This window comes from Gasterosteus aculeatus, chromosome 2 (assembly GCF_964276395.1).
Source record: "Gasterosteus aculeatus chromosome 2, fGasAcu3.hap1.1, whole genome shotgun sequence".
NCBI lineage: Eukaryota > Metazoa > Chordata > Actinopteri > Perciformes > Gasterosteidae > Gasterosteus > Gasterosteus aculeatus.
In genome coordinates, this window is record NC_135689.1 from 10,498,011 (window position 1) to 10,524,956 (window position 26,946).

Sequence of the window (26,946 nt, forward strand, 5' to 3'; positions counted from 1 at the left end):
GGCGGCCGCGCTTACGTCACAGGCTCGTTCACAGTGCTGGATCTCGAGAGTCACCATCCACTCCAGCGACCAGAGACACAGCGAAGCATCGGATTTCCGAGGGCTTTTTGGGGGGGAGAAGAAAAAAAAACAAAAAACAACCCCCCAAAAAAACCCGCCTTCACTTTTTAATTTCCCTTTTCGTTTGGCACGAAATGAGCTGAGCGCAGCCGCTGGATGCGCTGCACGAGGACGTGTGGAGGAGGATTCTGGTGGCACGGTGTGCTGAGACAGGCTGGACCCCAGCAAGCACCGAGCGCCAGAGGTTACACGGTGCACCACGTCTGCGTGCCTGTGGTCCATTTGCAGATATAAACTACATGACTGGTGCTGCCGCGTCGCCTGCAGCATCGCCCGGACTTGAGCGAGAGTCTCCTTTCGTCGCTGAAGCCCGTCTGAAGCGGCCACCGTGCTGAAAGGGGGGTGGTGGTGGGTTTGGGCTTGGGGGGGGGGGCTGAGGGTGCAGCCGAACACACGATCGCAACCCGGACCATTGGAGGGGTTCGGATGAGGTGGTCGATCGGGTGCTTAGCTTTGAGAAACCCGGACAACTTTTGCTCTATTCCTTTCTAGCAGCAGTGCCGCCGAGCATTGCTCAGGAGATGGCGATGAGGTTGTTCTACTTGGGATTTATTCTCTGCTTGGAGATCCCGTCTCCTAACGCCGTAGCCGTGGGTAAGGATCTGCCTGTGTTACCTTGCGTTGTGTTCACTCGAAGAAAGCATGACCACTTCTTTTGTTGTTTTGTTGTTGTTGTCCTGCAAAGCATCTGTGCACAGGCCCGTCTGTCCTCAGCAGAGTTGGAAGCAACACCACAAAAAGGTTGCCTTCCTAGCAGAGCGGTCTCCTCTAAGAAAGGGCTGGACAATGAGGAAAATATTGAATTAGAAATACCACCGCAAAGATAAGCAGCGTGTTGATTTATTTTGGCGTTTAATCAGTCTTCGTTTTTTTTAGCAAGGCTACTCTGAGTAGAGCGATTTGGGCCTGCAAGGATGGCAGACAGTAAGGTTATTCACTGTTGGGATATTCAGCAGGTAGAAGGCAACACTTTCCCCCAAAAACCACAGCATTTCGGATTGACTGCGACAAAATGGCTTTATCCCCCCTCTGTTCTTTGTAATCTCATTATTCATGCACATTGTCTGTATGCCCACAGCTGATAGCTATACAATAAACTGTTATTGGGGGGGGGGAAGCAGCCGGTTTGCGTTCCCTATCAAACCTTTGGCAGCCTTCGGTTCAGGTCAGATTTCATGTTTGTTCTGTGTTACTTTTCTCACATGAAAACAACAGTTGTGTCCGCTCGTAAAGGTGGTTGATCATAATGGTGCGAGCGTGTCACGACGTGCAGCGTCACCAGCAGGCTGGGAAACTGCACCTTATTGGTGACAGACCGGCACTTTGTTCTATGGAGATGAACAGTTAAAGTGTTGCGCTCCTGAATCATCCCTGATGTGAATAATGCTGGAGAGGTGGGGGTGAACACTATAAACTTCCAGAGCCAGTCTTTCATTCCCCGTAAATGACATAGTTTCAGACTTGGTGGCGTGAATAGCCGAGCTGGTTGCATCACAATGAGTCAGTGATGCAAATGATAGATGTGTTGCAGCGTTGGTCTGAAATGGCTTGGAGGCCCTAAGGGGCCGGCAGCCACTTGGACTGGATTTGTCTGCATCACCACTGGCTCACCGCCTGACTTTATGAACGGGAAAGAATTAGTCAGCGGCAGTTCAGAAGAAAACTGGATGGACCTCATTTGTTTGTTATTGATGTTTGTTGTTGTCTACGGTGTTATTGTGGCACTTGAGGTGACATCACTTTCCTATGGATAAAATCCAGTTCAAGAGCCATGATTTTATTAGGAGTTTATAAATTATGGAAATGTCATTGGAATTAATGCTTGCTCTCAATGACAAACAATGTTGCTTGCTTTGTGCAGTGAACAATATCCAACCCAAAGATCCTTTGTTTCCTTTGATAATAAGCCAAAGCAAATCATCACATTATCCATCAACATACTTGGCATTTTGCTTGAATATCAATCTATCATTTACGAAATCAATTGTGAATGAAATGATAGCTATAATATACTTTTTTTGATGATTCTTTTAATCTTGAAGTTGTAATGGATTTTGTTGTAAAGTGAATGGCATTAGACTCTTGGTTGGACAAAAAAAGTTCATTTAAAATTACACAGGATCTTGGATGTTGTAGGCATTTTTCATCGTTTTCTGAAAAAGTAGTTTGTTGCAACCCTAATTTCATTTCAGTTCTAGTCAACATTGCAGTAAATATAAGTCTTTATTATTTTAGACATGTTCTTTTTAGATTTAGAGGAGGAAATAGCATTTCATCATCGAGTCATTTGCATTTCTAAATTACATTCTGCAGTGCATGTAGCAAAATATTCCTGTCCTCCACATTTACTTATTGCTTGGAACATTTAAGACATCCACGTTATGCATGATAACTGATTACACACATACAGGATATCAGAAACCGTTTAGAGGCAGAGGAATCTTCCTGGTGAAAAGTGAGGGTCAGAGGCTAAAGGGGTTGAATTCCTGAGGAGGCGACCTTCTGCTTGGCCGACCTTTTTATTGGGACCTGGCTTTACCTTTTCCTCAGAACCGTCACCGAAAACATCTGCTGCAAAAACTCTGCATCCCTCATACAAATTCAACAGCCAGTAGAGCTCGGACTGTGTGCAGGTCACTTGGAGAGTGGTTATTTTATGCATGTCTATTCATGCCCCCTTATCAGCTAACAGATAATCCCCTTAATATTGTTCTGCCATTCAAATTCTCCTCAAGGAGACACGTAGGAGAAAAAAAAAAAGAGCATTAACTGTGTGGGTTGAAATTCAGCCAAAGTTTCTCGTTTCAAGCTCATTCTTTGGCTTCTGAGTGAGATTTAATGCTTGTGTGCAGGTGTTTTGCATTTTGGGCTTGACCTTGTGAAAATATTTGTGAAATGATAATAGCAGACTGTGGGACTCTTGACTGCAGCAAAAAGTATCCCCATTTCTGCGCCCCTACTTCCTGCGCCGCATTGCAATCCACTGCGACCAAGAAGGTAACGGCAGATCAACACCGATGTCCCCGTGTTGTTGGCGGATATTGAAGGCGTGAGACTGCAGGCCAGGGAGGGTTTGTTTGTTGCTGGTGGGTAGCAGTGGTCTCCTGTAATTGGTGTTTTCTACTCGCCACGTCATTGTTTACCATGTTTAGCTCCTACGACCCAACGAAAAGAACGGATCTGCTGCAAAACCGAGAGAGTGGGTGGGTGTTGATGCAGTGCTGTAAGATTCATGGATTTATTGTTGGTGATATAACCAAGCTTGGTGCGCGTTGCTTAATTCATCTTCTCTCATTAATACGAGGATACTTTTAAAAAAAATCTGTCTCTATTTTTCTGACCATGGCACTTCAGACCACGGTTCTTCAGATCGGGACACATATCACTTGATGCAGAGTTGTGCAAACGTCGCAGAGGGGTGCAACATTTGCCTGATACCTGCCACAGCAATGAGAAAACTGGCTTTGTGACTCCCGTTTTCTTTCAACATCAATAACGATCAACCTCACTTGATACCTCATGTTGAACCCTCCAGTTGTCAGTTTTTGCACAATTGTTGCTGGTGCTCTCTGTGTGCTGACCCTGTTTGCTTTACCTGGTCATCCTGATGTGCACTGTAGAGGTTGCCAAGATCGCTGACTTTGCACTCTGCTGTAGAATTGATTTAATTACAGGGGCCCTTCGTTACTGTTAGACCGGCTCAGAGGGAGGACTGTAACCTATAGAGATAAGATTACAATTTCATTGGCTTAAGTCACAGAAAAAGCTCTCTGCCATTGATTTGTTGCTGTACATTTAATGCTTTCAGTGTTTTTGGAAGAATATGTACAGATATTGTTTTTTTAAATTTTACCTTTTGTTCAAGGGACCAGATGCACGTTCAAGGGGTTGTAGGAATGTACCTGTGTCATCCAATCGTAAACGCTTTATTTTCAGTCTCTTTGATGATCAATGAAACCTTCATTATTAGCGCTATAGATCATTATGCTACAAATACAGTAAGAACCTATTGGGTTAAAGCTATAGAATATAGTAATGCATAATGAAGAAACAACAAATCCAGGCTGTGAGAGGTTTTTGCTTGTGGTGTAAAACTCACCAATTCTATCAAGAAACTCCATACTTGTATCCTGACGATCACACGGTCTTTCCAATCACTTCAGCACAGCTGTTCAAACCAACATATATTCTGTAAATATCCATTTTTTTTAAAGTAAAGATAACAGTTGAATTAATTAAAAACAACACAGGCCGTGTCTGTCACAAATACACATCAAATCTTTCCTCACCACTGTGTTTGTCAGCACAATTAGCCTAGCCAAACATTTCAATGTGTGTCAAAGAACAACACCGGTTGAGGCCCCGCGAGTCTTCTGAGGCCTATTTCCCCTTGTTCTCGGTGGTGGGTAGAGTAAGCAAAAACTTGTAAAAGCATTGTCACTTAAAAATATATTGACTCAAGTAGTAGTTAAAGTACTTTAAGTTAACTATGTGACGAAGTTTAAAAACGGTTGGAAACTGGTCTATATATACTTTCAAACCGTTGCTCACATTTTGTGGAACAAATCCACGTTAGTTGAGACTTTCACGCGTCCTTCGTTTACTGCTGTTACAGGACTGCTGTTTCTTGCTAGGGAAAAGGTGGTGTGGGTGCAGGTCCAGGGACGTGCATGTGCATCTTCTGCCATGATCTTAAACTGTAGCCTGGTCCTAACTGCTCAGTCCTTACAATACAATGGAATGATGCATGTTCATGTCTTTATGCGCCGATGCGTAGCTGCTATCAACGCTGCTATTAGGTTGGACTCAAATGCAGAGTTACGACGGACTTAGTTTCCGACCACTGCTGCATTGGACTTTGAACCGGTTGGAGGAACTCTTTTGTTCTTAACAATACTATCAACCCTGAAAGGTGTGGGTAGTCTGACGTTTAAGCTTCAATGTGAAACTAAAGAAGCTCCTAGAAGTTAACATTGTAGTTTCTAGTGATATCTGGTTATTTGTTGGACGGACATAGTTGGGAACAGTTAAATCCCTCATGGTGCATGCTGTTATTTCTGAAGGTCTAAGGAACATTTATGTGAAGTGGATCATTTTTATGTATCAAGCATACGTTTTAGACATCTCAGCGTGGAACAAAGAGGTCATCCGTTAAGATCTGAAGTGGATGACAACTCATTTGTTTATTGTTTGAGTCAGTCCGAGCAATTACCAGGCCAGGAACATTCCTCCCTCCTGCCTCCTTTTAGAATGATTCTAACGAGGGATCCATAGAGATCAACTCTCATTAAATCACAGGAACATTTCATCCTTAAGCTGGGGACGATGCTTGTTTGATTACATGTTGCATTTGCTCTTTATTTCTGTAGCTTTGGTTGTTTTTCCCTGGTAGCTTGAGAGGATAGAGGCTAAGCAGCACGCACAGTCATCCCACCTTCAGGGAAAACCTCAATCAATGTGATGCAGCTGTCATTTTGGGGCTCACACTTTCTGTTTCGATAACCGCTGAATCTGGTTTGTCTACCAGCTGGAATCTAAAACCCGTCAGTCGGGGAGACAAAAGCAGTGCGATGGCAATGGTACATCAGCCTTATGCTCTCTTGCAGAAACTACAGGGGCGGGTTTGGAAGAACTCTGTAGAAGGCACAATAACTGATGCTTTTTTCCAATTGTCTTAATCTCCATCAATCACACTCACTCTGGGTCCGTCTTCTACTCACAGGATTTTACTGCTTTGGGACGTCCTGCAGAGCCTCATCAGGTTACCGCAGAGGTCAAAGCTGCAGCCTTTTGTTGTGCAGTGACACAAAAATAAGGCTTTCAGGCACAAGAGTAGGCACTCACTCCCATTCAGTCCTCTGCTGGTTATGCACCTTCAACCTCCTTGAAAATAGCTGCCGTGGATGAGAACTTGGATAGCCTGTGGACGTTGAACGTGCGGGCTATGAGCTGGTTAAAGCGCTCCCATGCTTGGCTGCGGCTTGGCTTGACACAAAGCAAAGTGGTTGTTTCCACTGGATGGGCACTGCTCTGTGTGACCATTTTTAAAGAAGGTCATTAAATGGCCACAGTAGTGGCAGGGCTTTACATGACATAGTGTTGTATTATTACACATTATATAATTTTTATACCATCTGAAAGTCTCGAACGTTGGTTAAAAAATCTGATTAAGTTTAACTTGTGAATAATTAATACAGCACAACATTCATAATAATGACTTCCTTCTGCCCTCATTCTCTTCCCTTTGGTCCTTTTTTGGTTTTAATTGTTATTTATAATGCATGCATTCTTGCCTTTTGAAATCCTGGCTAAACTGTGCAGAGAAATGACTTCAAACTTGACCTCAGGAGTCTAATTACAAACTGAAGTTGTTTTATCTCTTTCACTCAAGCATTCTGGACGACTTGCGTTGCACAACGAAGCAGCGTGAAGGGGAGGAGTGATGTCTGATGAGAGACAGTTCAGGATTCAGGAAGTTATTTCCCATTCCCATTGTGGCTGCAATCTTTGAGCAGAATTTAATAGACCCTAGAATTCAAACTCAAGTGCATCGTGTTGGTTGAACACTATGGTTTGTTCAGTGTTTGAGGCATGCGTAGTTTCATAGATCTTTTTTTTTTAATTTTTCTTGAGTGCATTTGGTCAGGTATCATTATCCCTGGGTTTATAATGCACGCTGGACACGCCGCTTCAGAATAACTCCAATAACTGCTTTCATCCTGCGCATGTAGGCAGCAGAATTCAATGTAAAATGTTTTGTTAGCCTTGTAGCATTTTCAAACCCTTTTGTTTTGGCGTTCTAAAACTCGTCAGTCTTGTTTTGGGCCTTTTGAGATTGTTTAATAAAAAGAGTAATTACATAACAGAAAAAAAACAACACTTAAAATGTATTATACCAAATGAAAAGAACGCCTCTGAAGTACTGGATTATTTTTCGTAGGCACTCCGGAGGGATGTTTCTATAAGAACTGGGCCCCACGTGCATTTATGCATTTACTTGTTCGCTCGTGTTTTAGTGCTTTTCGCCATTCACAGTGCTGAGGGGCATTCGCTGTGCAGGCAGCACAGAGCTCCATTAGCGCCGCATAAGGAAATACAGTGTGTGCTCAATACAACTGCAGTATGCTAACAATCAAACCAAGTCCGCCAGCATGAGCCTCTTTATCTACATAGTAGGAAGCAACTGATTTATGGTGTAGTGTCCGTTACATCAGCGCGACAGAGACAGGCATTTTCTCTTTTCTTTTTTTTGGAGAAAGCTGGTCTAGTTCTTTTTAACCACCCAAATAAAGATATTTGTACGGTACTTTTTCTTCCGTAATAGAAACTGTAAAGCTTCCAACGTTCTCTTAACTGAGGAATGGTGTGAAATTCAGACCTCTCGGTTTTCATCTAAATCTGCAAAAGTTACTTTTCTCATTTTCTTCTCTAATTAAATGTATTTTTGCTTTTAATAGATATCCAGGGCATAGTTGTTTGGAAGGAACAGTGTTTCAAGTCTATACCATAACTCTTCGAAGTTGATCATAAGCAGAGAGATATTTTTTTTTTTGCACATAGGAAATTTGAACGTTTAGTCACGGCAGTGTGATCATGTCGCCTTCAGCTGTGGAAAGGCTTTAGTTGGAACGGCATTATCAGGAGGCCCACTGGGCTTATGAGAGTTCTTGTATATCGAATATGCACCTTTTGTTCTTTGCGATTGGTGTTTGCTGTTGGGCCAAGGAGACTAAATAAAGCCCTTCTTGATTCCCTTTTTGTAGGTAAAAGTAGACTCCAATAATTTAACATTCTGGCCTGATGTGGGGGGGGGAGCGGCGACTTTGCAGGCTGAATTGACAATTCACATCTCTGTTTGAGATATTTCCGTGGGCTTTGAAAGCAGAAGGAGAAGGCTGCCAGTCCCCCCCCCCCCCCCCTTCCCTCCTCTGCCACAACCTCCAATTAGGCCCACAGGTTCTCCCCTCATGCTGATGTCTAAAACGATGATAAAATTAGAAGCCACAATGTTTTATTTCCATTTCTATGCTCCACTCGGAGGGAAGACCTGCTTCACGCAGGGGACGAGAGGGGTGGAGGGTGATGCCCTCCTCTCGTTGCTTTTTGCTCATCTCGGGCTGAAACCAGCGGGGCGGTTTGTTTGGTTGTTTAAAGCAGATTAAATGGCAACACATAAGCACAGGCAAATCCAGTGTAATTAGTTGGCCTGAGGCCACAGCTGGCCTCTCGCTCTCATTCCCTCGCTGAGGAGTTGGGGGGGTGTGCGTGTCGTCTGGACTGATCCAGTCCCTGGTTTCAATCCGTTCTTTTACAGTCTCCGCCTCGCTCTCGCCGTCGAATCCTCACGACGTTTGATGCAGACTCCGCATGATGGCGTCTCGTGGCTGAATTGAAATCTCCCCTTGCATCACTCGAATATATTATTGTAAGCCTTGCCTCCGCCATTGCGTCAAGAGAAGGACGCTCTGCATTTGAAGAACCCTGCACCCCCCCACCCCCCCGTCTCTTAATCTCCTCAAACACCGAGGTGTTGTTCAATCATAAGAAAGCTGGGATGTGATCCTTGCAACCCTTCAGCCTATAATTGCATCTACTAAAGCTAACGCTCATGGGTGTTAGCGCTTACACCTATGCTGCACTGTCACACGAAAGAAGAGCCTCAGTCTAAAGGGCCGTGATGGAAACGGTACATTAGCCTCATGCTCTCTTGTGATTTCAGTCACATCCCAGCCCCCTCGCGGTGAATCCCCACCGTCCACCCCGAACCCCTCTCTGCCTGCCAAGTATGCAGGGAGGCAAGTCATTCAAGGCAATTGAGGGCTTCGTCCCTGCAGAGAATTACAATGAGGCATTCGGACCCCCCCCAACCCCCCTCCCACCCGAGAGCATTGCAGCACAACAGTACAGTTACAGCAACCTCCCGTTAGAAGGGACCTTTTGTGGTCTGTTTTCATTGTTTTGTCCACTCGCATAACAAAAAGAATTTACTTTTGTATATTTTTGTATATATTATTATTGTACATTATGCTGACCATATAATATGAGCTTTTTTTGAATTTTACATGAAGTATCAAGCCAATAATTAACTTACTCTCGCAATTGATTGAACCCTCGTGTTTTTTTAAGAAATAATGTTTGCATTTCTCAGAATAATCCAAATAACGTATATATCAATGTCCAATTGAAATTTGATCCATCTGTATTGGGAGGGGGGGGGGGGGGGGCAAAGAAATCTCTGGCAAATAGTCTCCATTGCTCGACATGAAAACAGGTTATTTCGTTTTTTGCAACCGGCCTCCCTTTAATATACATTTTTAGAACTAGGTCGATCAATTAAGTGTTGACAGACGGATGAGACGGCGTGTAGGTGGCGCTCCGTGTGGGTGTGTGGTGGGTTAAAGCGCGCCCCGCTGCGGGGGGGGTCATGAGCGTTGCTGTGGAGCCGCTAGCTTGTGGTACACCTCAACAATCTGTGCTGAATCACTGCCCAGAACCACCGCGCTCTGCACTTTCCCATGGCTCAGGCTGGGGTTGAATGCCCAGTTATGTCTTTGCTGTGACACATGAAAGAGCCTCTGTGGTAAAAGCTGAAAAACACCTTACGGGTAATAGAGAAAAAAAAAAGGGGGGGGGGGGGGGGGCGTCCATGAGAAGAGAGGAAACAACAAACAAACCCCAGAACTAAAAGGCACCACTGTTGGTTGTAAACTTGTATATTTTCCTTTTCCTGAATAGAGTGTGCCTGTGGCTCCTTTGACACAAAAACATCATTGTGAACTTGACCTGACCCCTTTGCATGTTGTTTTCTGCAATCTGAGATCTACGCTGCTAAAAGCTGGAAACGGGGAAATGGGGTTTCTTCATTTAATAATTGTTAAAAAGTACCTCAAAAGATTACAAACACATGAATATGAAACATTCATTTGAATGATGGTATTTTTGGAGTCTTTTACTCCATTTAATGGACTGTGTGATAGAAAAGCTTTTTTTCCTTTTCTTAGCCACAGTTGCTTTTCGTGACCCTCAACCTTTTTTTTTCTTTTTCAGGCCTCAAAGCTGATGAGCTGCCCAAGACCTGCAGCCCTAAGCAGTTTGTATGTAAGGACCAGGTGACGTGTATCTCTAAAGGCTGGCGCTGCGACGGGGAGAAGGACTGTCCAGATGGCTCCGACGAATCTCCAGATATCTGTAAGTTTGCCAATGCAAACATTTAAAAACATTTTCAATTCCAGATGTTGCCACAGTTTGTTCTCCAACATTAAATTCCCCACAGCTTGAATTGGCTTTGAAGGGACAACAGCACAATGTTCAGACAGTTTAATTTGGAGCTGAATCGGAGGCTCACAGTGTGTCCTCTGCTGGATTACCGCTCTAGTTACGCGCCCGTGTTTAGTCTGAATGTTTAGGGATGCGTCTGCTCTTGTCTGGACTCAAGCGGGACCTGTGCTGTCCCTCAAGAGTGGTGTCCCAGCCACTCTCATCTGTCTGCTTCTCCATCCTCGTTCCGTCCATAAACGCTCTGGTACAAGACTCCCCTCTGTTTATGTGCCGGCACTAATGGAGACTCCACCGTTTGCACGTGGCACACCTAGAATCTGTCCAGTCACAAGCATTCGGACTATTGTCTGTCAGGCGGAGACACTGTGTCCGTGTAAATTGTGGCTGAGTCTTTGAAAGAGCTCACAGGGTTATTTTCAAATTCAAAGTTCTACAAAGGTAAAGCTGAACAGAATTGATATTTTTAGCCAAAAAAAGGACTGGAAATCATTCATTGTAGTTCATTCATTGTAGTGTGAACAGCAATCACAGAACGTGAGCAATTTGATAAGTAAGTGTGACCCGCGTGAATTCACTCGAGGAAGCTACGGCCATTTACTTTCTGCCCCTCTCCTACTAACCAATTGAACTGAGTGAATTTTCCATAGCACTTATGTAATTTGGTGACACAGACAATGAAGTGATTCATCTTCTGCATGAAAAGATGGAGAGCGGTGTTTTGCTAGAACATCAAGATATGTTCTGCTCAATTACCTGCTTGCCGGGGGCTCTACCCTGCCTGTCACTTTACCTTTCGTTAAGGCGCTTCTCTATTCATCTGAGTTTCTGAGACCGTCATAATAAATATCTGTTACAGCCATTAATGCACATTTTCTCAGCGCCGAGCTACACGCGTTTGCAGTCTAACGAGCGAAGTACCACAGTGAAAATCAGCCGCACCGTGATTTTTATCCACAGGTTTTCAGACGATCCGTCCGTTGAATGTGGGTCGTGTTTGGATAACAGCACTGCAGATAAAGCTACAGAGTGAATTGGCCTGAGCTTGCTTAGAGAGAGAGATGGGAGGAGATGGGAGAGTCGGGAGGAAGTTATTTAAAATCCTGCTCTGACTCTGTGGGATGCAAACGTCCTTCGCTTGTTGTCTTGGCTTTTCCGTTCACCTGCTGGAACAGTTTGCAGGTCGTCAGTGCGGTTAAACAGTGCGCTGTTAAGGATATAGTAGATATAAAGGCCACATCGATCCCTCTGAGACGGGGACTGACATCTGGAACAGCTGGAAAAGTCCAAGGTGTCATTATGTTCATCTTCTGCTCCCTTTTTCTAAGCCGTAGAACTTATAAAACCAGTCACCCTCTCTTCCGAGCTTCATTTATGAAGAAAAGGGAAAAATTCTGAATGCTATCTGACAAATGTCTAGTTACTGTGTGTTATTGTCGATGGGAATTAGAGTGGCGCATGCTATATAATTACAACATTATCTCCAGTTGGAGTTAATTACTAACTACACGCTGTGCTCACAAGGAGAGTAGACAGAGATTTCGCAAGGCTGAAAACTGTTTCCTCTTCTTTTCTCCTTTCTTGTTCTTCTGCCTTTCTCCTCTCCCTTCTGGTTGTACTCTGATCTCAGTGCGGGATCCAAACACACCCAGATAAGACGCGTTGTTCAAAGACAGAGCACGGGCTGCATGCGCGCAAACTTGGCTCGCTGTTTCTTTAACAGCATCTCATTTGAAAGGGAATTCATGAAAATAAGAATCTGCCTGCATCATTCTAGAGAAAGAAACGGCAGTTTTGTTTCTGGGAAATGCCACCTGTTTTGTTCGCAAGGACCAGGAATTCCGTTGCTGTCAGAGAGCTGCTTTTGTCCGGTGGGGATCGTTTGATCTACACCTCTGGTACCGGTGCTGGAAGAAAGTGCACCCGTCAGTATTATACCGTCTAGAGGTCTAATTGCCAGTCGTTCCCAAACCATTTATCTCCGCTGCAATTATGTTGAGGAGTTAAAGACAGACTCTTGCCACAGTACTGTAATCCAATGTTGCATATTAAGGATCCTTTATCCTGTGGCGCTGTTCATTTCTGGGGTACTAAATTATGGGATGGTACATGCATTCATGCATGTTTTTGCACATGAATATATAATAAATATAGTAATAATAAATTGATTGGTAGGGCTTCTGGGCCGGTTTCTAGCTTTTGGGCCATCATGGCCCTTAGATGCCAGAGTGCTCCCCCCCTCTCACAGCCGCTTGTTTGCAATCGAATAGCCATGAGCGATCTGCCTGTACAACACCCTGTCTGCAGGTGTGACCCTCTCATCCTCTGCCAGCGACTTGCACCGACTCCCCTCGCTGCATGGCTTCAATCGCTTTCAGTCAAGCTGTTTCACCTCAATTATACATGCTTCAGGCTCAGGAAGTGGTTGACATGTGGCCTCAGGGCAGGAGTATGTATTCTGTGTGTCCTCAAAGATGTTGCTCTCTGCAGCCGGGTTGCTTTTTCATGCTCTTCTCGGGAGTTGTGGTGGGCAGTTGAAGGGTTATCTCGCAGAGAATAAGGGGTGAGGGCTGTTCATGGTGTCAGTACGTGTCAGAAGTTCACAAACGGTAAAACTAATGATCTAAAGATAAACATGAATATAAACACTCCTACGTGAAGGCAGCGGCAGACCAGCAACATTAAGGTTTCCAAGTAAAACCGCGTTTTTTGTCAAAGTCAGTTTGTGGCTTTGAAGGAGAGCGTAGAGGATCCTCGTCTGCAGCAGCGCATTGCTTTGCTCCCGTCTGTTTCTCCAGACGGTAATACAATGGCTGTGGATAAGTATATGATACAACCAACTTCCCTTTAATTTAAGAACTCCCCTCGTGAGTTTTTTTTTTTCTTTCTATGAAGCTAGAATTACGTGTGCTGTGTTGCAACTTTCATTTCATTTTGCGGTTCCGTTAGAATAGTTGCTGTGCGAAACAAAGACTTTTCGTCTGTATGCAATTATGATTTTTGCGTGAACCGCATTCTCTGCGGTTGAGCCAGCGAATGGGAACAGATGTTTGAGTTAGCGCTAGCATGTAAGCACTTTCTCCATCACGAAGAGTGCTTGAAGGAATCCCTTTCATCCTCAAAAAACAATTGTCTGCGCCTAATTCTCTGTTAGACTTTTTTTAGCCCCAAATTTAGCATGAAAATGTCAACAGGAGGGCTTCCAAGCAGGGGGTGGAATGCATCATGCAATCATGCAAATACAGCCCCTCTCTACTTTCATTCAGGCTGAGAAAATGAGATAACTGAAAGTAGTTAACGCTTGCAAAGAACCAGCCCCTCCCTGTATTTGTACTGCCATTCTCAGTAGGGGAGTAGCAGAATAGCACCCACATATACATGTTGTTGATGCTTGAAAGTCATTTTGAGGGTATATACACTGGAATGCGGTCTCATAATGAAACTGAGGCACCCGTGGATGAAAAGGCTTCGACGTAACAATACGAATGTGGATCACGTTAAGCTTCAACTAAGGGGGAGCTCACGTCTTTGCTGCCAACAAGACAATTTGAACCGACATACTGCAAACTCTTGCAAAACAGTGTTGTTTGATGTCACGATAGTGGTACTGGTGAAAAGCTGCTCAACCCTTCCGCCCCCAAGTAACACGCAACCACGTGTCCGGTCCCTTGGCCCACACGCTCTGGATGCCGTGACCTGGTCTGGGTTGTCTGATGGGAAGATTGAGTTATCATATCCGTGCTGCTTGCCCGGGGTGGCCAAACAATAAAGTTATCTGTCCATCTCTTGCCCTCGAGCCCCCCCCCCCCCCGCTGAACACCCGACTGTCATGCCTCAGCAGCCTCCCCAAGACGACCAGGAGCAGCCGACTGCTGAGGACGTGAAGGGATGAGCCTACGGGAGAAGCCTTTGTGTTGGAGAAAAGGGGAAGATTAGCATTTAGGCTGAGGAGGAAAATGGAAATGACTTTGTAAAGCTCCGATCCAATTTCTTTAAAAACAGGCCTTCGCCGTAAAGCTGAGGTGGGGGGGGGGGAAGAGAGTCTTTACAGGGCCATAAATCCGTCACGTAGCTGCAGGGGGCACCATGTGCGGGGTAGGCGGGTCTGTAGTGGAAGTGGTTGACACACTGCTTCCAGAGAGGAAGGAGCAAAGCCCTGTAAATCCCTCTGGTCTGTGGCCCTGAGCCCTCCTCGGCTCCAGCAGCCCATCAGCAGCCCCGGAACACGGGGCGTTCTCACGCCACACAGGCACCACCTCGCCTTCTCCGCTGTCTCCTCCACGCCCCGTCTGCCTCTTTTTCTTTCTTTCCTGTCTCCCAGCGTCTTCCTCTCTGCCTGTCAAAGCAGGCCGAGAAGCTAGACTCATGTCTTCGCTGTTCCCCCGTCCTCATATCTCATCTCGAGTCGTTCCTCTGGTTTCATCGCCTCAGAGTTCTCCCCCTGGCTGGTTTTGCTGCTTTGTTTTTGCTAGCTGTCGCTCTACGTTACTTTGGGGAAATGTGCTGCGATGCTTTGTCTTACACAAGCACGGTTTAGTCTGTGGCAACACATTTAACAGACCTCTGTAAAAACTTTCCACAAGCAGGTGTACAGATTTAATAGATTTGTGTTCTTGTTTTACTGGAAGTATTCAGCGTTCAACAACACTTCACCTTCAAACGTCTTTTCCCTCCCAAACACTCCCGCCTTGTAACCTTGAATGGTTTCTGTCAAACATTAGTTTGTTAAAAATCAAACCAGATGCGCACTTCAATTCACTTATCCATGTTATTCATCCATATTCCCGGTATGCGCACGAAACATAGTTGTTCATTCCTCTAGTCGGGGGACTAGATGTAGTGTGAGTCCTCAGGAATAGCCACGTGCTCGCTGTGCATTCTGCTGCAACGTGTGATTCCAGCGAGCGGAGAGTCAGGCCGTGTGCTGACCTTCCTGTCGGCCCGCACGACATATATTCATTCCAGCTGACGGCCGACTTTATTGGAGGGAGTCAGGGACTCGCATCGGAACCTGTAGAGCGGGAAGAAAAGCAGACTTTTATGCTGAGGACAAAAGCTCGACGGGGGATGTAAATTTAAGGTCATTGCATAAATACGGGAACATGGGGGATGGGGGACGGTGGGGTCCAGAGGTTGAGGTGTTTTCAGGGCGGCACGAATTGTTGCGTCACAACCCTGGTGCCTAAACTGTAATGTCAGACAAGTTAGTGGAGCCACGAGAGAGAGAAAAATATTGTTTTTATTCACCCCAAAGAGCACATGCTGCAATAAGAGTTTAAATAGAGCGAGATATCATGCAGCAGATTGGAGAAAGACTGGAACAATAAGATCTCTGGGGATATGCTGATATCATTGTTAGCGGATCACACAGTTTAGTGCCATAATGTAATTATCCTCACTCTGCCCTCTAATAGGTGTGACGGTTGTAATTTTCCTTCTTTTTCTTTCTCTTATCCACTGCAAGATTCTTACATTGTTCTCACTCTCAGTCTGCAAGGCTTCCACGCTCAGTGATGGACAAGTTATTGTTCTGCAATAATTGTACGCTTTCACTCCTGTAGCAAATTCTGTAGGTGTTAATGACATTTAAAGGAAACGTTACCTGTTTTGGTCATTGGAGCATTGCAGATTCAATTCTCCATATTTCTTTTCAATTCTCTTTGTAATACCTTTCTTGAAGGTTTTTTCCGCACTGAATGAAGTGAGAAAAAGGTCTCAGAAAGTTACCTGCAAAGAAAATAAAAGGGATTTTACTTTTCTTTGTTGTGGCCTTAACTGATGGATTTGAAGTTATCTATGTTTTTATGTTGCAAAGCATTTCCTTGGGACTAAAAATAACCGCTAAAGGAATCCTATGCCACAAGGCAACGGCCGGTTGAGTTTTGGTCCTAAACATATAATAGATTTGAATTTTTATAGGTTGAGAGTGATTTAAATGATTTGTTTTGCGGATCTTTGCCATCTGATTTGCACAGCAATCCTCTATTTCCGCGAAAGGATGACTGGAAATGGCTCCTGCCAGCATGAGGGCGGCTTATTGTGATACACTGCCAACAACTTCCCAAACTGGAGCTGGGAGGACAGGGTTCATCTCCATTGTCCCTCCTGCAGCGTTATTTAATCCTCCATATTGTCCTTTCAATTTATTTTTCTGCTGCTGGTCCCTATTCAGCTCCTGCCAAGGTATTACTATGTTGAACTCAACCAATTATTTACAGCTGTTGTGTGTTGTTTTCCAAGTTGTAATTGCGTTTCCCAAAAAACGTATTCTAACTTGTTGACGATGTTAATGGTAGTGTTTTTTTCTTTAATTTCCTGTGCGTGGGGCAGTTTATTCTTGATGCTGCTGTTCGTGATGAAATCCCCAGGTTGGTAGTTTATTGAATGTAAACCAGACTGGCTTAGAGGCTGTTGGACAGCTGCTAATATAGTAGCACGCCATCTATGGGAGAGCTCTCCCTAAGCCAGATGTATTAGAAGTTATTTCTCCGTTTGAATGCGGCACATTTTGCACTTGTGGTGGGATCATTAGAGAACCGCTTGCCACTTTAAGGTTGTTTTATCATTAGTTACAGTTACATTTCACGACGTGTGTGGTTAGTAATCTCTTGGAAGGATAGAGAGGACTTGAGAGGGAGGGAAAGCTTGTGGTTTTTTTCAGGCCCACATGCGGGTGAATGTTTCCCCTCAAAAGCCTTTCTGTGCATCCGCACGGATTGTTTTGATGGCGTGTTGTAATCTTGTAAAAATACAAGAGAGATGTATTTTTATTTCATCTCCAAGACCTAACGATCTCAACCAACTAACATACGGAAGTCAATAAAATTGTACTTGCAGTACAACAACTATCTATAGCCAAAGTCTCAGTTCACTTGAGGAAGAAATCAACATGCACGAGGGTCAAATGAACTAGATTTTGTTTGCTTTATGTCTGGGCTTTGGGCATGCCTGATTCTCCTTTTTTTTTAAGTTAACTTAATATCATCTCAAACCCTCTCAGCGCCGTACGTAACCCGCAGAACTCCACAGATCGTTTCCTGTGAAGGCGGTGAACTTTTTTTTCCTTGCTTCTAGTGTTTTTCTAAAATAGGTCAGCAGATGTTGGAGGAGGCGCAGGAAACGGTTTGCTCCGCAGCGTAGGCTGAGAGGAGAAATCTAGAGTGGGAGAGAATTACGGGTAGAGACTGTATCGTTTCTATGTTCTGGTGTAATGCTGGAAATAAAGAACGCGCTGCTTTTTTTCTGGATCACAGGAGATCCCATTCCCATTAGATGGACTATCATGAACAGTGATTTTAATAATGTTCCTTCGATATCTGCCCAAAGATCATATTTCTGGACCATATTAATCTCTTTGCCATGTACACATTCGGAGTAACTGCATGTTTGCACATATGGTTCACGTGAACATAATGTGGGATTAGAGTTTGGTAAGATTTTGTTGTTAAAAAGGTCAAAGTGTGATGACATGTGCAGGCTACATTTTGAAAGATAGAATACACACATTTTAATTCTTTAACTATCCCCGTCTGACTTCTTACAACACATTTCACTTAATTTTAGCAAATTATTTGTTGGTGTTTTAACTTCTTATATTTTGCTTTGTACTACCGTTCCTCCTAACATGCGTGTTGCTTGTTTTCCAGGCTCAAACAACAGGGTGAATCAGTGTCCTGTCAATGAACACGGTTGCCTGGACCTGGATGTGTGCATCCATATGAGCAAAGTGTGTGATGGAGTCCCCGACTGCTCCGATGGCTGGGACGAGGGCCCTCACTGCAGAGGTAATAAACACACAGAGGCAATTACTATGGAGTTTCTCTTTCTAGGGAAGCAAAGTAATTAATTTATCAATCAAGCCGAGGTATGACACGGTTTCCCAAATCCCTGAGGAAATGAAGAGCATTGCGTCCAGATGCAGCTGGAGATAAATCTCATTAAATCCTTCTCTATTAATTAGTTGATAGACGCTATGAGCTCAATCCATCGCTCGTTCTTCTGTCTCTGTTGCAGCAGACAAAGAATCAAACACCAGCCGCCTGTAGATTATTACCTCAGTATTGGACGAGTCATATAGCATTAAGCCGCTCAGCCTGTTAGTAGCTAAACCTCATGTCGGGATACGTACTTTCAGTTGATGTCGTATCAATCAATCACGTCTTTGTGGATCAAAGTCCTGTAACAGGAATTTGTCCACCCGTTTCCTCATACAATGTTTGTAAACCCGTTCCCGTTAATCTTATCTCTTCTACTTTTGGGAACATTGCAAACTATTAACCAAGGCTTCAGTATCTGTTGATTGATTTAACTGAGTTTTGACGCGTCCCCATATAGATGAAGAATGAGCGCATAAATAGGTCTTCTAAGTAGAATGAAGTTACTAGATTTAAAAAAGCTTCGGTGCATTCCAGAGCCTTTGGTGATGTGGTTTACCCCTGTTGGGCCGATGAAGTGGACAGTTGTTGAGGGTGTTGGTATCCCGCACACTGGTCGTCATGTGGAAATGATCATGACGATGATGTCATCTAATCACAACATGCACTGCATGTGCCTGAAGACACGAGTCCAGCTGTCCTACGCAAAGCACTGGTCGCACACCTACACATTCGCGGGCTTGTAACGCTTGCATAGGATCACACATGCGCACAACAGTTCACTCAGTCACATTCGTGCAAATATACACCCAAACACACCCATTACACCACACAAACACGCCAGCAGTGTGTCAAGAACGTTTAGCGTTGCCGTTTGAGCTCCTCTCTTTTCAGTGAAAGGCCTGGCCTTTCACAAGCATATAGTGTTTGCTTGTACTCCAGGTTGTGCAAGTGGACCAGGGCACTGATCCCTGAAAGCAGACTCTGTCGGTTGGCGTGTCCAGGTAATTCTACCAAAGTTGTTGACAACATTGGTTGGAAAGGGGAGTGTAGCAGGAAGTTAAAGGCAGGAATATTATTATCTCACTCAAATAGTTTTTCCTCAGCATTGTCAAAGTGTGTGACAAGGCACCGGATTAGTTGGCGTGGTTTGAGTTCGTAGTACCCTGGTGGGCTCTGGTGCTGTGATGGGTGAGGAATTTGAAACAGGCAATGTGCTTCCAAGTTTCAGACACAGCACTCTGATCCGACACTTGATTTCTGTTTTTTTTTTTTTACTCTTTGCAAAAGAAAGGGGCTGTCACTGGAAATAGACATATTTTGGTTTAGGATAGTAAGACAAAACTAAATCTTACTTTGAGTGAGAGAATAGTATAAACTATTACGTATGTCACCTGATGCAACATCAGAACACTGGCTGGATTTAAAGTGTCCCTGGTTTGTGCCGTGCTTTTACTATAGCACAAATAGGCCTGAGACCTCGACCCTTAAAGAACCTCGTCCGATTGCCCAAGAAGAGAGCATATTATATAAAAGTATGGGGCTTATTTAAAGGATTGGTCATTTTTGCCAAGCTTAAGAGCATATAAGAGGCACATGTAGATAAAGCCCTCCATCCAAACCGTCCAAACACAAACTATAGGGCAAGGCCTATCTTTACAAGAGCTCTTTTAATTAGATGTAGCCTTCTGAGCCAATTGGCCGTTGTGTTGTTTTTCTGTTATACGAGTGAAAGAACCTTTTTCTGCATTTGTCCTCTGTCTGTCCTCTTGTGGGTGATGGGGCCTCTGTTGGGTGCTCAGAAGTGACTCATTGATTGGGGAAAATGAGACGGGATCATGGCAGTACTCTTGAGAGTTCTTGCCGTTCCCTGATTATTGTAGTGGCTTGATGCTGTTGTTTATCCCTGCAGCGGGGTTTTCTTTGTCCTTCATGTCTCACTAACTGTGGAATGACAATCGGTCGTAGGCTACTTGAGGCCTTTATCTTCATTCAAGAGTGGTTGTTGACCTAAATGAGTTTATTGGCTGCAGTTAGCGTTGTCCCGCATGACAAGACCTGTTTTATTGCCACTGTCTTTGCCCGTCACTTGATTTAGTTTTTCTTGGTTCCTTATGGGCTACAGAGTGAAGACAATCCGAAATTTGATCTTCTTAAGCGAGTTAAACTGTAGTGAGTTTGGGAATGTTCTGTACCACAATGTTTACTTTGTGTGTGTGTGTGTGTGTGTGTGTGTGTGTGTGTGTGTGTGTGTGTGTACATTTGTGTTTGAGTATTTGTGTAAGTAAGCATCCGGGACAGCTTGCTGCCACTGTTTGTGAGCATGAAAGCTGCTGTTTGCTCATTACCCAAGCCGCTGCCCTGCTTGTGTTTGCACATGGTTATGTTGTCCCCCTTTTGACTCGACAGCTCCACACAATTGCCAACAAAATAAACCCGATACTCCAAATTGCTGCGCCTATGCTCACATTAACGATTTGCCCTTCTCCAAACGTAATGCAGCACCTCGGCGTGTGATGGAATGCACCCAATAAACACAAAGTACTTTCCCCACTGAGTGCCTGATCCGCTGTTTAACGCAGCAGGCTCTCGGATGACATTGGTTTTCTCAAAAGTTTCCAAAGGTTTTCACACTTTTGTGCAATGCTAGAATGCAAACTGACTATGTGAGGGGCACGCACAGCCATACATTCATACATGGAACCCTTCAGTTTAGGAGGTAGGACGGTAATTTGATGGACTGGGGTGGGAGGACGCTAGTCTCCAGTCAGCTGCAGGTGGAGGCTTGTGTGGACCTGTTTACAGACCGTGAGAGCGCTGAGGAAGGAATGTCCTGGCAGTTGACTCTCTTCAAAGTCGCACACGTTGAAATAATAGTGTCTGATTCAAATAGGGCTTTCAATTACGGCTTGGGAATGTGGAAAAGCAGTGAAGCTTCCTTTATTTCTTTTTTGGGACTTTTCATAAGGGAAGGGATTAGTTTTTCTAGCTAGCTGATCTTTTTAAAGACTTTGGTTTTGTAGCGGAACTGCAGACATGACCCCGTTACCACCCGGTCTCTGTTTCACTCAACCTGCCTCACCCCGCTGCACCCGACCTGTCAGCCCCATGAGTGCATTTCAGATGAGAATGTCAACGTGAATATATTTCCATATAGATTGGCAATGAGCACCAGTTCTTCTCCTCCTCTTCATGTCTGTGCGGCAAATGATGCTTTTCTCGTAGTCTCTAATATTGTGTGTTGTCATGCTCATCATCTTTTAAACGTGTATTTGTGAGTATGTTGTAGGTGTGTGTATTGGTAACCTCATTATAAGGCTGGACTAGTTCCAGACACATTTTCAGAGTGTGCATATCAAACATATGTGCAAGGAGGACACAACGCATCTGGAAATGTTGCTTTCATTATCTTATTATGATATTCAGCCAGTTATTGACGCCTGTTGTTTGGACACAAAGGGGAAGCCTTTGGGTTGAAAGTCAGTCTAGTGAGCCTTGGACCTGGAACTTTCTAACCAGTCCATATCCTTAATCCCTTTCTACACTCATTTCCATCTGTATTTGCCCCGCCTCCCTCTTCTCCCCCATCTTTTTCCCCTCCTCTTCATTCTTCACTTTCTTCTCTCTGTTCTTCTCATCATTGTTTCTGTCCTCACCGGTTTCCCTTCCTCTGCTCTTCCTGTTATCATACAACTACAAATGTTCTCTGAGGTAATAACAGGCCAAAGAATTTGTGGATTCACATTCCTGAAACTTTTTCCCCCAGACTCTCTTAAAGGAAAATTTCCTTTTTTTGGAATAAGCCAAGAAAGTCAATCAAAGAAGGCCCTTAGGAATATTTTCAAAAGCCCATTTGAAGTAGCTGAGTGAAATGTGAAACTATTTTATCATAACAAAATTGTCTTCTATCTTATCTTATATCAATATATTTTTTCATTTCTGTTCTAAAGGAATTACAATTTAGATCAAACCAATATCTCTACAAATAATAGTTCTCGCTTTTGACAACAATTCTCTCTCCCAGCGTGATTATGAGATAGGGTTTTGTTCTCATAAAACGCATTATAAATGGATGGATGTGACTTTGCTTTGGGATTCCGGTACTTTGTATAAATACAAGGTTGATACTGAGATAATGTTGATGATAATGAAAGCAGTACTAATTTTGTCTATGTGTTCCACCATTAGCAAGATAGGCACAAAAGGACCCTGCAGAGAAGTGCATTCTGGGGGTATTTTAGAGTTGCCTGTGGTCTCTTATAGTGTGAGGCTCGGTGAATGGATTCGACGTGGGCCGCAGTGTTTGCTAAGGATTCTTCCTTTCAGCGGGGACACAACAAAAGGCTCATTGTGACCCACAGTGCCACCGGCTTTATATAACAAGGACCCTTCACTGGTCCAAGCTCTGCTCTTCAGAGACACACAGTCACAAGCTTCTGTAGGCATATATGTGTACGTAATCATTTACTGTTTTCCTGTTGGAGGCCTCGGTGCTAGTGGAAGCCTCTTTTATTTAGTTTTGTTGTATTGTTGTTTGATTAACGGGGGAGTTTTTCTTCACAGGTTCACTTTATCTTGGAGATAATTGTGACATTGTGTAAATGACTGAGATGTAAATAGACTAAGGGGATGGAGGATTAGGACATGAAGGAATAATATAGCTCCCTAAGCGCACAGATTCAAAAAGATCTGAATAAAGTTAATTGATTTCTGGCAAACAACAAACTCAGCATGCACACACACACAAAATATGTAATGAAATACTCTTTATCTCAGGCAGATTCAGTATCACAGCCTTTTATTGGAGGCTTAAAGGTAATAAAAGCTGTTTGTTTCTTAGCTCCACCATCACTGCCCGACCCCATTTATCTCCCAAGCATGGATAAACCTGCACCTCCTATTGATATCATGATGAGGGGCTGTGTGGATGCCCCCCCTTTCATTTCCTGCCAAAATGATGTGTCCTAAAGTTCCCTCTGGGGGCGGGAAAGAAGAGGCCCCCTAACGCTTTCGCATCAGCTCAACACATTTATACACGTGCGCGTGTGTGTGTGTGTGTGTGTGTGTGTGTGTGTGTGTGTGTGTGTGTGTGTGTGTGTGTGTGTGTGTGTGTGTGTGTGTGTGTGTGTGTGTGTGTGTGTGTGTGTGTGTGTGTGTGTGTGTGTGCGTTGCGTGCGCGCGTGCGTTGCGTGCGTGCGTGCGTGCGTGCGTGCGTTGCGTGCGTGCGTGCGTGCGTTGCGTGCGTGCGTTGCGTGCCTGATGTTCCAGTGGAGATGTGATAGAATACGACAATGACTTCCTCCCGTGTTCGTCTCCACAGTGTTTACGTTTTCTATGTCTTTGTTTTTCTCTGCTGCAGAGGGTGCACCAAGCTGCGCCTCCCATGGGTGCGAGTTTCACTGTGCTGTGACTCACGATGGGCCTCTGTGCTACTGTAGCAACGGCTACGAGCTCGCTGCGGATAATAAGACGTGTAAAGGTGAGTGGGTGATTTGGCAGATTTTTTCTGGTTTGGTCAAAGTAAAGTTCCTAAAATCAATAGTCAAATGTGCTCAAAGAAACCTTTTATCTGCACACACCAATGCAGCAAATTGTAAATGAGTGCTGTACAATATTTATGTATTTAATCATTGACTGTGTCTGTTAATGTATTGTTATTTCCCCGCAGATTTCTCAATGAGTGCAATGTGTACGGGACGTGCAGTCAGACGTGCACAAATACTGACGGCTCCAACACCTGCAGCTGTGTGGAGGGCTACCTCCTGCAGCCCGACAACCGCTCCTGCAAAGCCAAAAATAGTGAGGAAAACCACCGAAAGTCCACTTGAAGATTCTAATCTAAATGCCTCCTGCTGTGTTTTACCAGATAGTTTGATCTGCATGGCGTGGAACCTCCTCTTGCTTTACTAGCTTGTTAACTTGAGAGAAGCATTGACCTTGTACTCTCCTCCACTAATCTCTTCTGCCCCCTCTTTCTATTTTTTTCCATTTTTTTCCCCTTTCTATTCCCCGTTCACCCTCCCCAGAGCCAGTGGATCGTCTGCCCATGCTGTTGATTGCTAACCTCCATGACATCCGCTGCACCTCCCTGAGCGGCTCTTCGTCCCGCCTGCCCTCCATCGCCACCAAGCAGACAATGGCCATGGACTTCATCTATGCTGAGGAGACCGTCTGCTGGATAGATGTGGGCGACACTCCCGCTGCCACCCAGCTCAAGTGCGCCAGTATCCCCGACCTCAAGACCGTCACGAACATCCGCACCATCAACGTCTCCCTCAGCCTGCACCGTGAGTACCGGTTCAAACGACGGAGAGCATTCGTCTCGACAAAACTGCTGACGCAGAAAACTGCTGCCTGCTACTTTGACCGTATAGCTGTGAACAGCCAGTGAAAGAGGAATGAATTCCTCGCATAAGAGCACTCAGGCAAGGCTTTGATAATCAGTTTGAGTTGTCGGCTCACCCTGTGAAATTCCCCTACTTGCCTCAGGAATCAAATGGTCAACTTGACATCTTCTAGCTCAGACAAATGCAAAATGTGAAGTAATACAACCTCGTACCAGCATCAAAGGGGCAAGTGGATTTGCTGAGTCCAGCTTGATCTTTTTTTTTAAAGGTTTGTCTTTGAAGAACGGGGATATCCGGGCCGAGCACTAATTCATTCTGCCTGCCTTCAGGCATTCATTTGCACATATCTTGATGTAACGGAGTGTGTAGGCTGGTTTATGCACTGGCTGTGCACGGCTACTCCGGTGAACGCATCCCTGCCCTTGTTTGATCCCAAAGCGTGTCATTGATTGTCGATCCTCATTGATTTGGCGTTAGGCTGTCCCATAGAAGTTCCTTTCTCCCCTCACAATCTGAACCAACGACTGTACATTCTGTCCTGGACGGTGTTTTTTAGATGGAGAGCAGATGTTTAGTGAGCGTGTCGGGTCTGTGGAGGTAATGTTCTCAAAGCCACAGGCATCATCACCATCACAGACAGAAAGTCCTCTTTTGGGCCGTACCAAGAGACACATGCTAACGTGTAGCATGTGAACGCTCTCCTCTGACTGACCTGCTCCTATAATGCTGACATGATACATCTCTGATTACAAGCCCGACAAGGTTTGTTTTTCTGCGCCTGGCTGACAGAGACGTTGCTCCGTAAGAATGGGGGCAGAAGTGCAGACAAAACATAAAAGCTAGTGTGTGGGTCTGTGCGTGTGTGCATATGTCTTGGCGTGTGGGAAGCGTTCCCTTGAGAATTGGCCGCAGGCATCCCAACGGCAGACGCAAAGAAAACAAGCAGAGAAAGGCGGGAGGGGGGGTAGACCAAGAACTGCAACATGATAAGAAGTGCTTCAGCTCAAATCCACTTCAAATGAAGCTTGTGCAACCGCTGACAGCCGGGGCAGAGCCAAGGCTCAGAGGCTCCGTGGACCCCCGCATCCTAAAACAGGTTTCTTCCCTGTTGATTCACTGGACTCCCGTGAGTTGCCCGTATCTATTGCTCGGTTTGGTGAGCTGAGAGGTAAATGTACAAGGATCCCAATACTGAAGAGACAAGGGAATAATAAAAGGAGAGGGAGAGAGAGAGAGAGAGAGAGAAGTTAGTGATTTGCTGCACCTCTGAGGTGTGTGTGTGTGTGTGTGTGTGTGTGTGTGTGTGTGTGTGTGTGTGTGTGTGTGTGTGTGTGTGTGTGTGTGTGTGTGTGTGTGTGTGTGTGTGTGTGTGTGTGTGTGTGTGTGTGAGAGATCATGCAGATGGTATTTACATTCCTCTCTTCGGTTATGTCAGCCTGAACAGCCCCCACATTCCAGTCTGTCCAGTCAGGTCAACATATTCATAGTTGTCGCACACACACCGATTCAACAGATCAACCTAAATACCCGTAACTCATTACTCGGTGACATGTTTCCTTTTATGATTTGAGATTTTGTCTGCTGTTGCGCCGATGCTCCATCTCTCCATGTGCTGTCTCACTTCTGTTCACCTGCAGAATATTCAAAACCCTGAATCAATATATAGGTAACGGACGGGTAAATATATAAGCAGTAATGGTAAGGGTGTATATATATATATATAAAAAGTAAGGGACTGCATTTCAAATTAACCTTGGACTTATTGTATTTCCATATTTTATTTTGTTCTTATTTGTTTTCCTTTCATGAAGCATTAACAATTGTTTATTAAAACTGGCATTTAAGTTTCATCAAATCTTATTTGGGATTCAGAAAGTGCGGTTTGCCATTGGCCCGTGATGAGTCTCCATAAAATGTGGGAAATGTTTATGCAGTGCTCCCACAATGAAAAAGTAAAAAAAAAAATGAAAATAAGAAATGTTAAATAAATAAAGCATTATATTTTAGTTAGATTTTCTGTAACTAAGCTGCCGATCTTCTACCGGCACGCCCAGTGTGGATAGATGATCTTGTGATATTCGTTTTCAGCCATGTTCTTATGGATTGATTATTACTACATTATAACACCATTTTAAAACAAAGACGTAATAGTGTGGATTTAGCCGTAGACAAGTTGTCCGTGGATACGACTCCCCCGGGAAACGATTAGCAGCAGCAGTGAAACAGCCCGATCTTGTGCGTCTCTCGTCTTGTTACTAAAACAAGAGACACTCATTAAATGTATTTCCTCTGTTTTATAAAATGGCACAATTTTTCCATTTTGGTTTCCT

The 26,946-nt window shown here is 44.4% G+C and overlaps 2 protein-coding genes across 3 annotated transcripts in view; both read left to right on the plus strand.

Moving 5' to 3' along the window:
- LOC144388894 (low-density lipoprotein receptor-related protein 1-like) lies at positions 1–23,928 on the plus strand. 2 transcript variants are annotated; one of them, XM_078091640.1, is made up of 5 exons: positions 329–468; positions 616–714; positions 10,168–10,308; positions 18,042–18,179; positions 23,629–23,928. In XM_078091640.1, exons 2-5 carry the CDS (start codon positions 642–644, stop codon positions 23,868–23,870), a joined length of 594 nt encoding a protein of 197 aa, XP_077947766.1. In that variant the 5' UTR covers positions 329–468; positions 616–641; the 3' UTR covers positions 23,871–23,928. The 2 variants fall into 2 exon arrangements, with proteins under 2 accessions (XP_077947761.1, XP_077947766.1); XM_078091635.1 differs by having other exon boundaries at positions 1–714.
- A 15-nt stretch (positions 23,929–23,943) lies between these two features.
- The window catches only part of LOC120829074 (low-density lipoprotein receptor-related protein 1), a 42,895-nt gene continuing 39,892 nt past the window's right edge, over positions 23,944–26,946 (plus strand). Inside the window, exons 1-2 of the mRNA XM_078091583.1 lie at positions 23,944–24,068; positions 24,296–24,556. Coding sequence (XP_077947709.1) covers positions 24,316–24,556 — 241 coding nt within the window. The 5' untranslated portion in view covers positions 23,944–24,068; positions 24,296–24,315. The remainder of the gene's footprint in view (positions 24,069–24,295; positions 24,557–26,946) is intronic.

Coding starts and splice junctions, on each gene's coding strand:
- LOC144388894 (XM_078091635.1), top strand. CDS start 642: ATGGCGATGAGGTTGTTCTACTTGGGATTTATTCTCTGCTTGGAGATC. Junction 10,309..18,041: donor CGACGAATCTCCAGATATCT/GTAAGTTTGCCA, acceptor CTTGTTTTCCAG/GCTCAAACAACAGGGTGAAT. Junction 18,180..23,628: donor CGAGGGCCCTCACTGCAGAG/GTAATAAACACA, acceptor TCTCTGCTGCAG/AGGGTGCACCAAGCTGCGCC.